The sequence below is a fragment of the Rhinolophus hipposideros genome (genome assembly GCF_964194185.1).
Source record: "Rhinolophus hipposideros genome assembly, chromosome: 15".
Classification (NCBI taxonomy): domain Eukaryota; kingdom Metazoa; phylum Chordata; class Mammalia; order Chiroptera; family Rhinolophidae; genus Rhinolophus; species Rhinolophus hipposideros.
In genome coordinates, this window is record NC_138061.1 from 50,535,949 (window position 1) to 50,549,495 (window position 13,547).

Here is a 13,547-nt window from a genome sequence, read left to right on the forward strand (position 1 = left end):
GTCCTTTCCATTGCCAACTTTTAGGTCAGCAAGTTTTTTAAAATAAAAACTCCATCAGGAGGAGTATAGATTACTCCAAAATGACAATGGTATTTTACAAGATGTATGAACAAATGCCAATACAATCACCCATGAAGGATGATGTGAATTTACCGCAGTATTTATGAGTGTGAGAGAACCACACAAAGACTACTCCCAGATTAATCCAGGCTGCGTCTTTCTCTTTTTTCCCCCTTTGGCAATAAAAAGGAAAAAGAAAACAAGTATCAAGCCATTTCCAGGATATTTAATTCCTGACCTGAACAGAGATGCAAAGCATATTAATTCCCTAAAAATAACAGACCAATTTAGAGTAAAAACAGAACTTCTAGTTAAAGGGAAAGACCTGTGAAACACAAAGCAGTTTATTATCCATGCGTGCATAAATAGGCAGTGACTTGAGCTGGAGACTGAAAATGACCTACTTCCTTTAAATGAAGAATTCCTGTAGGATGTACAAAACACTCATTAGAGATCAAAATATGCAGCATACACATCTCTTACCTTTTGCTAATTCTGTAATGTACCGTCTCCAAGTCTCCTGTTATTGGGTTTGAAATGGTGGCTCGCCTCAGCTGTGAAGCCAACCATCAAAATACTTGCATTACAAAACAAAAAAAATGAATCACATTTATCCAACCAGTCAGAATTCGGGGATTTTTACAATGGAGGCTGAAAAGAGAAAATGACTCCATAGACTTCCAGTCACCTTGTGCTGAGCTTTGAAAGCCAGTGGTTTGTTTTTTTTTTAGGTTTTTGTTATTTTTTAAACGTTATTTTAAAAATTGTTTTTGTTTTTCATGAATGGAGGGTACACAATGAAAAGAGATTGAAAATCAAATTTTTCCAATGATTAAAGGATGTGACTGTGAAGAAAGGAGAAATTTCTAAAATTTGAAGTCCACTTATAATTATAAGAATGGCTATTTGCAGTTAATGATCCATTCCAAACTTTGGATTTTAATTTTCTTAGTGATGGAACTGTTTTGCAAAGGTTAATGTTGTTCAGAATCGATCTTTTCTTCCTTCAAGATATCTGCTCATATATTTCACATATACAGTGAAACAATCTTGGATTGAGCACAAATGCAAATGAAATGAACTCATAAATGTTAAAAACAGTACAAAAGAAATGACAGCAGAGATAATTATTTTAAACATTTTTTTTAAATGGACGATGATTCTGAGGTTAATAAAATAATATGAGTTTTTATTGCCATTGAATCCCTTGGTCAAAATAACCCATCTGAGCCATCCCCTTTGAAGACTTTGACCTCCAAACCTAGAAGTATGAGACTTGATTTTTAAGTTGAAATGAATTCTTAATAAATATTCTACTAAGATGTTTTGGTTCATGGACCACAAATAATGGACTAAAATAGGAATACAAAAGAGAATGACAGAATATGATGTAATTATACGTAGAGATGTATAAGAATTCCCTTGGAGGGGAGGCCAGATGGCTCAGTTGTAAGAGCCCGAGCTCTTAACAACAGGGTTGCCAGTTCGATTCCCACATGGGCCAGTGAGCTGCGCCCTCTACAACTAGACTGAAGACAACGAATTGCCGCTGAGCTGCCAGAGGGGCAGCTGGATGGCTCAGTTAGTTAGAGTGCAAGCTGTCAACAACAAGGTTGCCAGTTCAATTCCCGTATGGGATGGTGGGCTGTGCCCCCTGCCTAAGATTGAAAACGGCAACTGGACCTGGAGCTGAGCTGCGCCCTCCACAACTAGATTGAAGGACAACGACTTGGAGCTGATGGGCCCTGGAGAAACACACTGCTCTCCAATATTTCCCAATAAAAATTAAAAAAAATAAAAATAAAAAACTCCCTTGGACAACACTCATGTATATCAGACCTGTCTTTTCCATTTAAAATGTAATCTTTGGTAAAAAAAAGAAAAACAAAAAACAAGAAGTAGAAATTTGGAAAAGTATTAAAATCTAAGAAAAACAAAAATTCTAACTTTTAAGTTTATTTTGCAATGCAGATATCCAGATAATGCAACCTTTACAATATAGCAAAAATCAGCAAACTATAGCTCATGGGCCAAATTCAGCCTGCCATCTGCTTTTGGAAATAAAGTTTTCTTGGAATATAGCCACACTCATTTTTGTACTTTCCGTGGATGCTTTTCCACTACAACAACAGAGTTGAGTGGTTGTGACCAACTATGTGACTTTCAAAAAGCCTAAAAATTATTTACCATGTGGACCTTGACAGAAAAAAATTACCAACTCCTGTACAAAAATATGGCTAGTGTTTACTTAACAATCTCTTTATGAAAGTGATGGCAGTTAGTATTTTACTATCAATAAGACTGAAAAGGTTTTAAGAACAAGCTGATGGGGAAAAGGGCAAGAGCATAAAGGGTATTCTTTCTCACATTTTCACAAAAAAAGAATTTCTACACTAACCACTAAGTTGACAGGATTGTGTTTACATTAAACTGTTTTTCTTATTAAGATTAATGAGGTGGGTTGAAGTCAGAAAACTATGTTATTATTTCAAAGTAGCATGATGCTTGTGTTCAATTATATCTTTCTAGTAAAAATGTGCCTAAAAGGGAATAAAAATACTTCAAGTATTCTTTCAGATAAAAATATAAAACATAAGAAGTTGGTCTTGGATTAGTCTCTGAGATTCAAGGGTTCCAAAGCACATAGAAAACTTTTTCAGGAAGATGCTGAAACACAAACTTGTTAAGTGTGAAATAAAAATCTCATCTATGATTTTCATAATTAAGAGTTTAAAACCCATTTGTAGGATGTTACTTGCGTTGATAACAAACTGAGGAAAAGTGAAATCAACAGAGCTTAGTTAACAATTCCATTACGTTGCAGCAACAATATCTAAACTATCTGTGGGGTTATTGTCGTATCACTTATCATTTCTATAATCATGCAAAGGAAAAGCTGAATAGCAGGTGTAGTAAATTGAGGAGAGAAAAAAAAAGTTATTTACCCTTGGCTTTGCTAGATCTTTGACAATTTCAATTTCTGCATCAGAAATAATATCATGGAAGCGAACAATACGAGGCTTATCCCACTCATCCTCCTGTTTGGCTGGAGCCAGAATAAATTTAGGATTCCGGTTTCCGTCATGGTAGCGGCAAAAGAGTTTTTTCTGTCTCCGAGGAGTCTAAACGTAAAGAAAATGATAAATATATTAGAGTAATAATATTTTTAATGCTTGTTCCTATGCAGATAATAAACAATAATCACGGTTGTGTATACACAGAGTATCTGTGGACGAAAACACACAAAAGAAACAGTTCTCTGCAAATATTTTGCAACAAAGGATGTTAGGCTTTTCAAATGTTTATTAATGATTATTTAGGCCTAAATAAGAAAGAAGGTGAGATTTCTCTTTTAACCCTTCTCTCATCAAAATAAAGTTCAGGTGTTATAAGTATGAAAGAAATAATGAAATGTCTATGGAAATATGAGTGACCAGCATTGCTACACATTTCACAAAGTAACCACGGAAGCACCCAGAAAGAGAAAGTTTCTAAAAGAAAAAATAAAACAAAACCTAACCAGGTTTTCCTAAAACACTCCCAGTCAAATGTTAAGGGCCAAAAAAAGGATTTTTTTCTTTCTTTTAAAGCAAAAATGAAAATGGGTAGCGCTAAAAAAGAGAAAATAGGGGCTGGTCCAGTGGCTCAGGCGGTTAGAGTTTCATGCTCCTACCTCCGAAGGCTGCCGGTTCGATTCCCACATAGGCCAGTGGGCTCTCAACCACAAGGTTGCCAGCTCAATTTGAGTCCCGCAAGGAATGGTGGGCAGCACCCCCTGCAACTAAGATTGAACACGGCACCTTGAGCTGAGCTGCCGCTGAGCTCCTGGATGGCTCAGTTGGTTGGAGCAGGAGCTCTCAACCACAAGGTTGGCGGTTCGACTCCCGCAAGGGATGGTGGGCTGCACCCCCCCTGCAACTAGTAATAGCAACTAGACCTGGAGCTGAGTTGCGCCCTCCACAACTAAGACTGAAAGGACAACAACTTGAAGCTGAACAGTACCCTCCACAACTAAGATTGAAAGGACAACTTGACTTGGAAAAAAAAAAAGTACTGGAAGTACACACTGTTCCCCAATAAATTCCTGTTCCCCTTCCCCAATAAAATCTAAAAAAAAAAAAAAAATTGTTAAACGAAGAAACCAGGTGCTTTTATTAGTGGGTTTTAAAAATAGAGAGGTCAACAAAACAAACAATGTTTCTTTCAATCATCTGTGTATTATGTTTCTTTCAATCATCTGTGTATTATATTAACTGAAGTTACTCCACTGCTGATTCTTCTCTTGATTAAACAAGTATATATGTACATATATATACATATACATACATATACATATACATATATATACACATATATATGGTTAAATGTTCAGATTTCCAATAGTAAGCACATATTTTTATTGCCTTTAATAACTCTTAAGAAGAGAGCAAAATAGAACTCGAGGTTTAAAACATTAGTCTGCTAATTTGCCAGTTTGTTGATACAACACACACATCAATATATATGTATATATACATATATATGGAATATTTGTTTTTGTTTTAATTATTACTTAACATGCTAAAACAAATAATGATTCATGTTTATTCTCCATGTACTTTATTTACCTAGAGTCAAATCCAAGACATTCTATCAAATACGTCTTTTATATACTGATGAGATGGATTTGAGAAAAATGATGTTCTTTGATCTTGGGCAGGGTTGATGTGTGTGTCATAACAACAAACTGGCAAATTAGCAGACTGATGTTTTAAACCTCGAGTTATAGTTTGCTCTCTTCCTTAAGAGTTATTAAAGGCAATACAAATATGTGCTTACTATTGGAAATCTGAACACTTAACCAGATAGTTGACGATATTATGAAACCACTGTAAATTTTTTTAGATGTGATAATGGTGTGGTTATTTTTTACTATCTTCAAAAGATAGCAAAATATTTATACGTGATCTTTTAAAAAAATGTTTCGTGAGTCTAACAAAGTGTCACCATCTTTGTATTTACTCATAGCTCCCACAGCAAAAGTAGGCATGCTTTTCTAGGACTCCATGAACTTCGCTATCAAAGTGTCAATGTAGGTACAATCTACTTATTTGCTGTTAGAAGTTAGGCTGTCAACAGTAAATCATCAAATATCAAAAAGTCATCAACACCAAAATGTAAAGCCCAGCTTGAGTTTATTATTAGTAGACAAAAAGTTAAACGCTATTCAAATGTTTACACTTAAAAGTACTTAACTTCAAAAATTCACCCATCTACTTCCTTCTACGTATGCCTGAATTCAGCTGAACACTAGTACCACACAATATTCTTTAAAATAGGGTGTCATTATCACTGTTGGGAAACAATGTATATCATATCCACAATGCACATTACCATAAAAACGCTCTGAAAAGTCCTGAGGCTGAACAAAAACCTCTGTGCCCTAGACTTGAACTTTTTCATTTTGGGCCTATTATCTATTAACATCCTAAAGCACCAGTACTCTAAGTTATAAATACAAATAAATATACAATAAACAAAAGGATGTTTATAGACACATCTTAATATTATAAAGAATAAATGTCACTTTGTGAGGGGTGTAAATGTCTATTACATTCCTTTGTACACCTGAAACTAATAAAAAAACAAAAAAACAAAAAAAAATGTTAAAGTCAAAATCTGTTGAATGTCTTTCTGCATTTTTTACATGTCTTAAATAGACTAAAACAATTCACTAAGCAATCTTGTCACGGTTGACCAGCAACAAAACCACTAGAGATTACTGAATAGATGAATCCATGTTTCATAGTATGGATTAGAATGGTATAGTATTTCTTTTCAAGACTGCTGGAATCTCTTTTGCATTAAGATATAAGGAAAAACTTTATCACTTCCCTTAAATTATCTGATCCTTCACCTTAAAAATATAAGCCTCTTTTAATCTATGAAAGGGGTAATATTACCAAAAATGCGTGTAATGGTATATGATTCACAAGTTTTATTTTAAAGCTATTTTACTCACAACTGGAGCATATTAAGTGTGACACCTACAATAAGATGATATGGCACACTGTAATGCTTTATGCAGTAATTATTATTTTTATCACATAGGCTTAAACATAAAAGAACTTGATTTATTCTGGAACTATGTACAAACACATACACACACACACATTCACACACACAATTGGCTTTTCCACTTTACCATTTTGATACCCTCCCCACGGCACAGCATTTCGTACTTCTGTCTCTCTGGCAGGTAATCCACAGCAACCCCTTTTTTCTTCGGTGTGGTTTTCTGATCAGATTGGTCACCTGAAGTAGACTTATTGGCATCTTTTTCTTTAGCCATTATATATTCAAAATATTTTAAGTTACCATTAGCTCTCTGATGTTCTGGATCTATTAGAAGAGAAAGAGAGCATGCCCATTGAGTAAGTTTATATTGTTCAGACATCAGAATACAATAATAGAAAAGTAGAGGACCATATAAATTACCTTCCAAATCAGGATGCTTCTGAGAATGAAAGGAGGCACTAATAAAAATCATACTAAAACAACAGGTGTAAACGACTAATGCCCCAAGAAAATCAGGACATACAGTCACCCTATATAAAAAGAGTTCTGGAGACAGAACCAGCCATTTATGTCAAAGTAGCAATCATTGCTTCTACTTTGAGAACTTACTAATCAGCCAAAGGAACTATGTATGATCAATTTGATGTCAAATGAATTTTTAAAATACTACTCCTTCTACTTATTTTAAGCAATGGGAAAGATTTTTCTGAAATTGGAATGTAATCACCATGGAGAAGACATGGTATACAGTTCAAAAACAACCTTTACCACAGATGTATTATAAATGTAGAACACAGCCTGTTTCTGAGGGCTGAGTGGATTTCAGCCCCAAAAGTCTAAGTGAGACAGAAAAGAGAAACTAAAGATATAATTTTGCAAGAAGCCAGAGTCCACTAACTACCTCTGAATTGCTAGTCATGATTTTTAGCTATCTTTTAGTAGGGGAAAAGAGGACTACTCCACCCATCCGGGAGAAAAAAACCCCAACCACACACACATACACACACACACACACAAATAAAAAATGCAGAACAGTATGTAGAAACTTCACTTGTGGCATTAATTGACATGTTTAGGAAATCTAGCCTTATTTGTAAAATATTTCTTGTCTTTGAGAAACTGTTCACAATATATGTTGTGTGATATACAATACGAGCCTAATTTTGTAAAAATGTGTGTGGGCAGGGAAAAGGGGTATATACAATGAAACAAAAAACTTGTGGGTATCTTAGGGTGACAGCTTATGGATGACTCTTCCATATCTTTTTCTATTTTTAAAATTTTTCTACAAGTAAAATATTTTTGGGGTCAAGAGAAAAAATCACTAAAAATATCGGAAAAAAAGGGTACTTGAACTAATATTTCAATTTATTAATTCATTCAACTAAGAAATAACCTAATTATCAAAAGTTCATTTTCAGATGACCAATCCTTTTGAACTGTTTTCCTCTTCCAACACACATTTATCTACTCATAAAAATTACTTCTTTTTTTTTAAGATTCAAAACTTCGTTATATACCAACGGCCAGCTGAATTTATGAGCATACAACTCCACCTCCAGAGATTCTGATTTAGTGGATCTGGGGTGGAGATCAAGGAATTTTCATTTCTAATCAGTATCCAAGTACTTCTGATGCACATGGTGCCTGGATCGTACTTAGAGAAATGCTGCATCTCTGTTCAAAATACTAGCGGTAAAATCCTTATAAGATAGCATGTTTCTCTAACATCTGAATATCACAATCAAATATATTTTTAATCTATTTATTTAAAATCACTATTTTTTTAATATGAAATGCCATAAAACCAATGACATCCTTCAAAGTAAACTGGTTAATATTTAATATAGCAACATGGTAAATAAACATTTTTGACTGAGTGAGCTAGGTTAGCTCCAATTTTGAAGAATACAGAGCAAAGAAACACAACCACTGTTGTAGTACTATTAGGAAATAAGTCAGTTGCCATTTACTGAGAGGATAATCAGAGAGAGGATAAAGATGAGGCACATGACTTCTAACGAATAAAAAGTACCAAAGCTATATGATGAGATATATAGTCATATATACATACATATTTATATAGATGACCACTAACCTTGAATTAGGCCAAGTTAACATACCTAGTTCAAGAAGTTTCTTTGTGAGCAGAAGTGCCTTATCAAGGTCCCCCTGCTGGTATACCGCATAGCTCAAATAATCGAGAACAGAGACTTTATCAATGGTAGAAGTCTCTCCTTCATCCAGCTGCCTTAGTGCTTGTTCCATCCACAGTTCTGTGTGGTAATAATCTGCTTCTGTATAAGCCACTTTGCCCAACTCAAAACAGTCCTCCACTGTTAGGAAAGATTTGTGTTTTACTCCTATGGAAAGAAAACAGAGAACTTTGGGAATCTTAATACTGCTCTATATTTATTTAGGACTACACAGCTTTCAACGTGCTACCTCACTTTCATTTGAACTCCACAACAACCCTCTGAGGTAGGAAAAGCAGGAATTATCCTAAGTTTATAAACAGAGGAACAATAACAAAGTAATGAAACAGGGCAAGAATCACACAGCTAATAGGGGACATGGGACCCAGACATCTCAAGACTTCAATTATCAGCCATCATATGAAACATCAATTAAGTTAAAGCACATACTTTTCTAACACAGCTTGGAATCACCATGTGGGATATATCTATCTTCCTCCTAACCAACAATCTGGGCAAGAGATGAATGGACAGGAAGAGAGGCAAACCTGTCATTGGTTCCTTCCCCGTTCCCTTCTCCTTCCCTTTCCTTTCCCAACAGTATTAATGATATGTAATTTACATACCACAAAGTTCACCCATTTAAAGAACACAATAGTTTTTAATATATTCACAGAATTGTGCAACCATCACTGTAATCTAATTTTAAAACATTTTCATCACCCCTAAAAGAAACCCTGTAACCATTAACAGTCATTTCTCATTTTCTCCCCCTCCGTATCCCAGCCCTAGACAACCACTAATCTACCTTATCTCTCCATAGATCTGCCTATTCTGGTTATTTCATATAAATGATATCATACAACACAAGGTCGTTTGTGACTGCCCACTTTCACTCCGCATGTTTTCAAGGTTCACTCATGTTGTAGCATCCTTCTTACCGCCAAATGATAGTCCACTGCAAGGACAGACTACATACTGTTTTTCAGTTGATGGACATTTGAGTGGCTTCCGCTATTTTGCTTTTACGAATGATGCTACTATGGACATTCACATACAAGTTTTTGTGTGGACAAATGTTTTCATTACTCCTAAGTATATAGAAGTACGTTAGCCATAGTGAAATTGCTGGGTCCTATGGCAACTCTATGCTTAACATTGCCAGGAACTGCCAAACTGTTTTCCAAAGCAGCTGCACCATTTCACAATCCCAACAGCAATGCATGAGGGTTCCAATTTCTCCATATCCTTGCCAGTGCTTGTTATTGTCCATCTTTTTTATTATAACCATTCTGGTGGGTATGAAGTAGTAGTTCATTGTGGTTTTGACTTGTGCTGCCCTAACGTTGATGTCGAGCACGCATCTTTTCACATGCTTACTGTTCCTTTGCATAACATCTTAGTCTAGTCAAATCTTTTGCCCATTAAAAATTTGGTTATTTGTCTTTTCATTATTAGAGTGCTTTAATATTAGAGTGATTAATATTAGAGTGATTAATTCATTATTAGAGTAATTAATTCTTAGAGTGCTTTATCTATTCTGGATACAAGTCCCTTATCAGATACATGACTTTCAAATATTTTTTACCCACTCTGTGGGCTGTCTATTCACTTTCTTTATGACATACTTTGAAGTACAGAAGATTTAATTTTGATGAAGTCTAACTTATTGTTCTTTTATCAGTGTGCTTTTGATGTTGGCATGTCAACTGCTTTCCAAAGTGAAACTTCTATACTAAGAAAAAGCTATTTAACAGTTCACATGAGATAAAATATAAATTGCAAACCAAAACACTTGGAAAAATATTTAACCCTCATTATTCCTTAAGAACTATGAAGTTAAAACCATAAAGAAAAATATTTTTAAACAAAAGCCTACAAATATAATATTGTATGTTAACTATAGTTTAATAAAAATATTTTTAAAAAAACAATAGCCTACATTTATTGAGGTCTTTCTATGTGTCAGGCACTTGTCACTCATTCAACTCTCAACGTGCTCTAGATGAGGGACTAAAGTAGACAGGTTAACTATTGTGCTAAAGGTCATACAGCTAAGAGCCAGAATTGGAATATGCACAATATGACTCCAGAAGTTTGTGCTAATATTATACCATAAAATGGCAAAATTTCATAGCAGGAGGGAACAGTAGACTGGTAACTTTACTTTTGAGACATTCAGCAATGAGAGAAGAATAATAATTTTATACCCTATGAACTGATACTACTATTTTTGAATTATTTCCTTGAGTTTAGTGCTGAGGGTTTGGGAAGAAAGACCTTGAGTAAACAATTTGTGTAGCTGAATCAAATATTATTCTTAAAAACTATAATACGCTAAAAGCAAGGAAATGTACAGGCAGATATGTCAAGATAATAAAATGGTGTTTTTCATTAAGAAAGATAATTTCAAATGCCATATAGGAAAGCCAAAAAATCTAGACGACACTATGTCAAAATGTTAAATTGTTACCGTGGGGGATGGATTATAGGTAAGCTATTTCCTAAATCTTGACAACTTTCTACCTTTTCAAATATTGTGTACAGTTACCATTACTTTCATAAGAACAAAGAAAAAAAACTAGAGAAATGTAGAAAGAAATGTAAAAAATATAACTCTGATATGTACAGATGACAGTAACCATATAACATTCCATCTTTATAAATAGTAAATCAGATGAGTTACTTGGAGATTTTAAGGGCCTTAGTATTTTATGTTGTTTTTGGTTTATATCATGTTAAGTAAGTAATGGAGAATAACTTCTGGACCACATATGGGGCAGCGGGGAGCTTCTGACACCTAGATATGGTGGATAAAATATAACAATTATCCATTTATACTATAGCTAAGTTCATAGGAATTAAGCAAATCTCTTGGGGCCAACACCAAAAAGGAACTTAAAACCCAGAGAAGTAAGGAGAGGATAAAGCTGCATCTACCTTTGAGGCAGTAACCAGATCAGAGACGTAGGAGCTTGATTTTTAACCACCAAGCAAGGGACAGGAGATAAAGCCCTCAAGCCCAAGTAAAGTGGCAAGTTGGTCCTAGGAACCCAAGAATTACATTTTGAATGAATGCACTAGAAAAAACAACAACAACCTGTCAGCTGGCAAAGAGAAACAACAAACGAACTTATTTTTCACAGTCTGCATTGCAGATAGGAGGGAAAAAAATCCCACAGAATTTCACAGGCATGCCCTCAGGGAGGTTTTGATTTCAAATTTACACTATCTCCATGGTATAGTAAACTATAGCCAAGCAATTAACTGAAAGTGGTCCTCGGTTGGCAACATTATGGGACATCTAGCAGAAGCAACATTTATATTCTGCAAAAAGCACCCTTACCTTAGATTTTACAATATTCCCACACACAATCTGAAGAAGTGCACACACTCCAAAATTACAAAGTACATGATGAAACAAGCCACTATGAGCAAAATAAACAGAAATTATTCAAAGAACAGTATTAGACATTCTTCAAATTGTTCAGATATTGGTGTTATCAGATTAAGAATATAAAATAACCATGATTAAAATGTTTAAAGAAAATTTAAAAAACAGAAAATACAAACATATATAATACCCTAAAAAGGACCGGGCAGATTTAAGTAGGAAAAAACCCCAGAATTTCCAGAAATTATAAATAAATCAATGAAATGAAAACTTATTTGTCAGGTTAAACAGCAAGTTAGACACACATAAAAAGAGAATAAACCTAGAAGACAGAGCTGTAATAAATTACCACGGCATATACAACCCAGGATGCAGCAGGAGGAGGTATAAATAAGAAGTGCTAGTTGAAAAACAAGGAATTAAAAATAAGAAGGTCTAATTATGTCTACTTGGAGTTCCAGAAGAAGACAGAGAGAATGTGGGAGAGGCACTATTTACAGAAATAATGGTGGATAATTTTCCAGAATTAAAACACACGAAACTTCAGATACAGGAAGCACAAAGAATCTCAGGTTAAACAAAGTCAGTGTACGGATTTCTTAAAGATGTGTTACATCAAGGAGGAAAATAATTCTAAAAGAAAAGCATGAAGTATAAAAGTATAAGAAAGAATAAAAAAAAAGAAAGAAAAAAATTGGTGTACATATGAACCAATCTAAATTAAAGTGAACTAGGAGATTGGCAAAAATCTCAAAGTTTAACATTTTTTGGTGATGCTGTGGGGAAATGGGCACCCTCGTAGATTGTTAATGGAAATGCAAAATGATACGACCGCTATGGAGGAAATTGGGACAATGTTAGGAAAATTACCTATGCATTTTTACTCTTTGATTCAGCGGCATACTTCTGGAAAAAATATCCCAAAGATCACTTAACAAAAATACAAAATAACATGCACAAGGTTATTGGCAGCATTATTTTTAGAACGGCAAAAGACTGTAAACAAACCAAATGTCCATCAAAAGGGGCCTAGTTATGTAATCTACGGCACCTCCACAAAATACAGTAACATGCAGTTGTAAAAGGAAATGAGGATTCCTATATATGATATAAAGTGATATGTAGGGCATATCAATAAACTAAAAGACCAAGGTACTGAGAGTATTTATACCATCCTACCTTCTGGGTTTATATTGAGAGAAAATAGAAATATATATACATATATATATACATACATGTGTATATATATATATATATATATGTATATATATATATACATACATTTGCTTATATTTTCAATAAAGAAACAAGGAAATAGAAAAGAAAAACTAATGAAATGGTAGTTTTATATAGGAAGAAGAAAGAAACAGGTTGAGGAGTACAGAAATGAAAGTGAGACTTCTGTCAGTGGACCTTATTAGTATAGTTTGAACTTTAAAAACATATAAAAAGCTTTGCATAATTAAAAATAATATGGGACGGGGCCAGCCCGGTGGCTGCGGTGGTTGGAGCTCCGTGCTCCTAACACCGAAGGTTGCTGGTTGGATTCCCACATGGGCCAGTGGGCTTTCAACCACAAGGTTGCCGGTTGGATTCATCGAATCCCGCAAGGGATGGTGGGCAGCGCCCCCTGCAACTAAGATTGAACTCGGCACTGGAGCTGAGCTGCCCCTGAGCTCCCTATGGCTCACAGTTGGTTGGAGTGCGTCCTCTCAACCACAAGGTTGCTGGTTTGACTCCCGCGGGGGATGGTGGGATGCGCGCCCTGCAACTAACAACGGCAACTGGACCTGGAGCTGAGCTGTGCCCTCCACAATCATGATTGAAAGGACAACACCTTG

At 35.0% G+C, this 13,547-nt stretch overlaps 1 protein-coding gene across 11 annotated transcripts in view; it reads right to left on the reverse strand.

The window, feature by feature from the left end:
* Window positions 1-13,547, reverse strand: part of P4HA1 (prolyl 4-hydroxylase subunit alpha 1) — a 102,865-nt gene that overhangs the window by 24,308 nt on the left and 65,010 nt on the right. For 7 of the 11 annotated variants that reach the window (XM_081074376.1, XM_081074373.1, XM_081074381.1 and 4 more), the window contains 4 exons: window positions 8,241-8,480; window positions 6,245-6,441; window positions 3,006-3,182; window positions 544-614 (listed from right to left, as the gene is read on the reverse strand). In XM_081074376.1, coding sequence (XP_080930502.1) covers window positions 544-614; window positions 3,006-3,182; window positions 6,245-6,441; window positions 8,241-8,480 — 685 coding nt within the window. The remainder of the gene's footprint in view (window positions 1-543; window positions 615-3,005; window positions 3,183-6,244; window positions 6,442-8,240; window positions 8,481-13,547) is intronic. The other 4 variants (XM_081074377.1, XM_081074374.1, XM_081074379.1 and 1 more) reach the window with 1 other exon arrangement.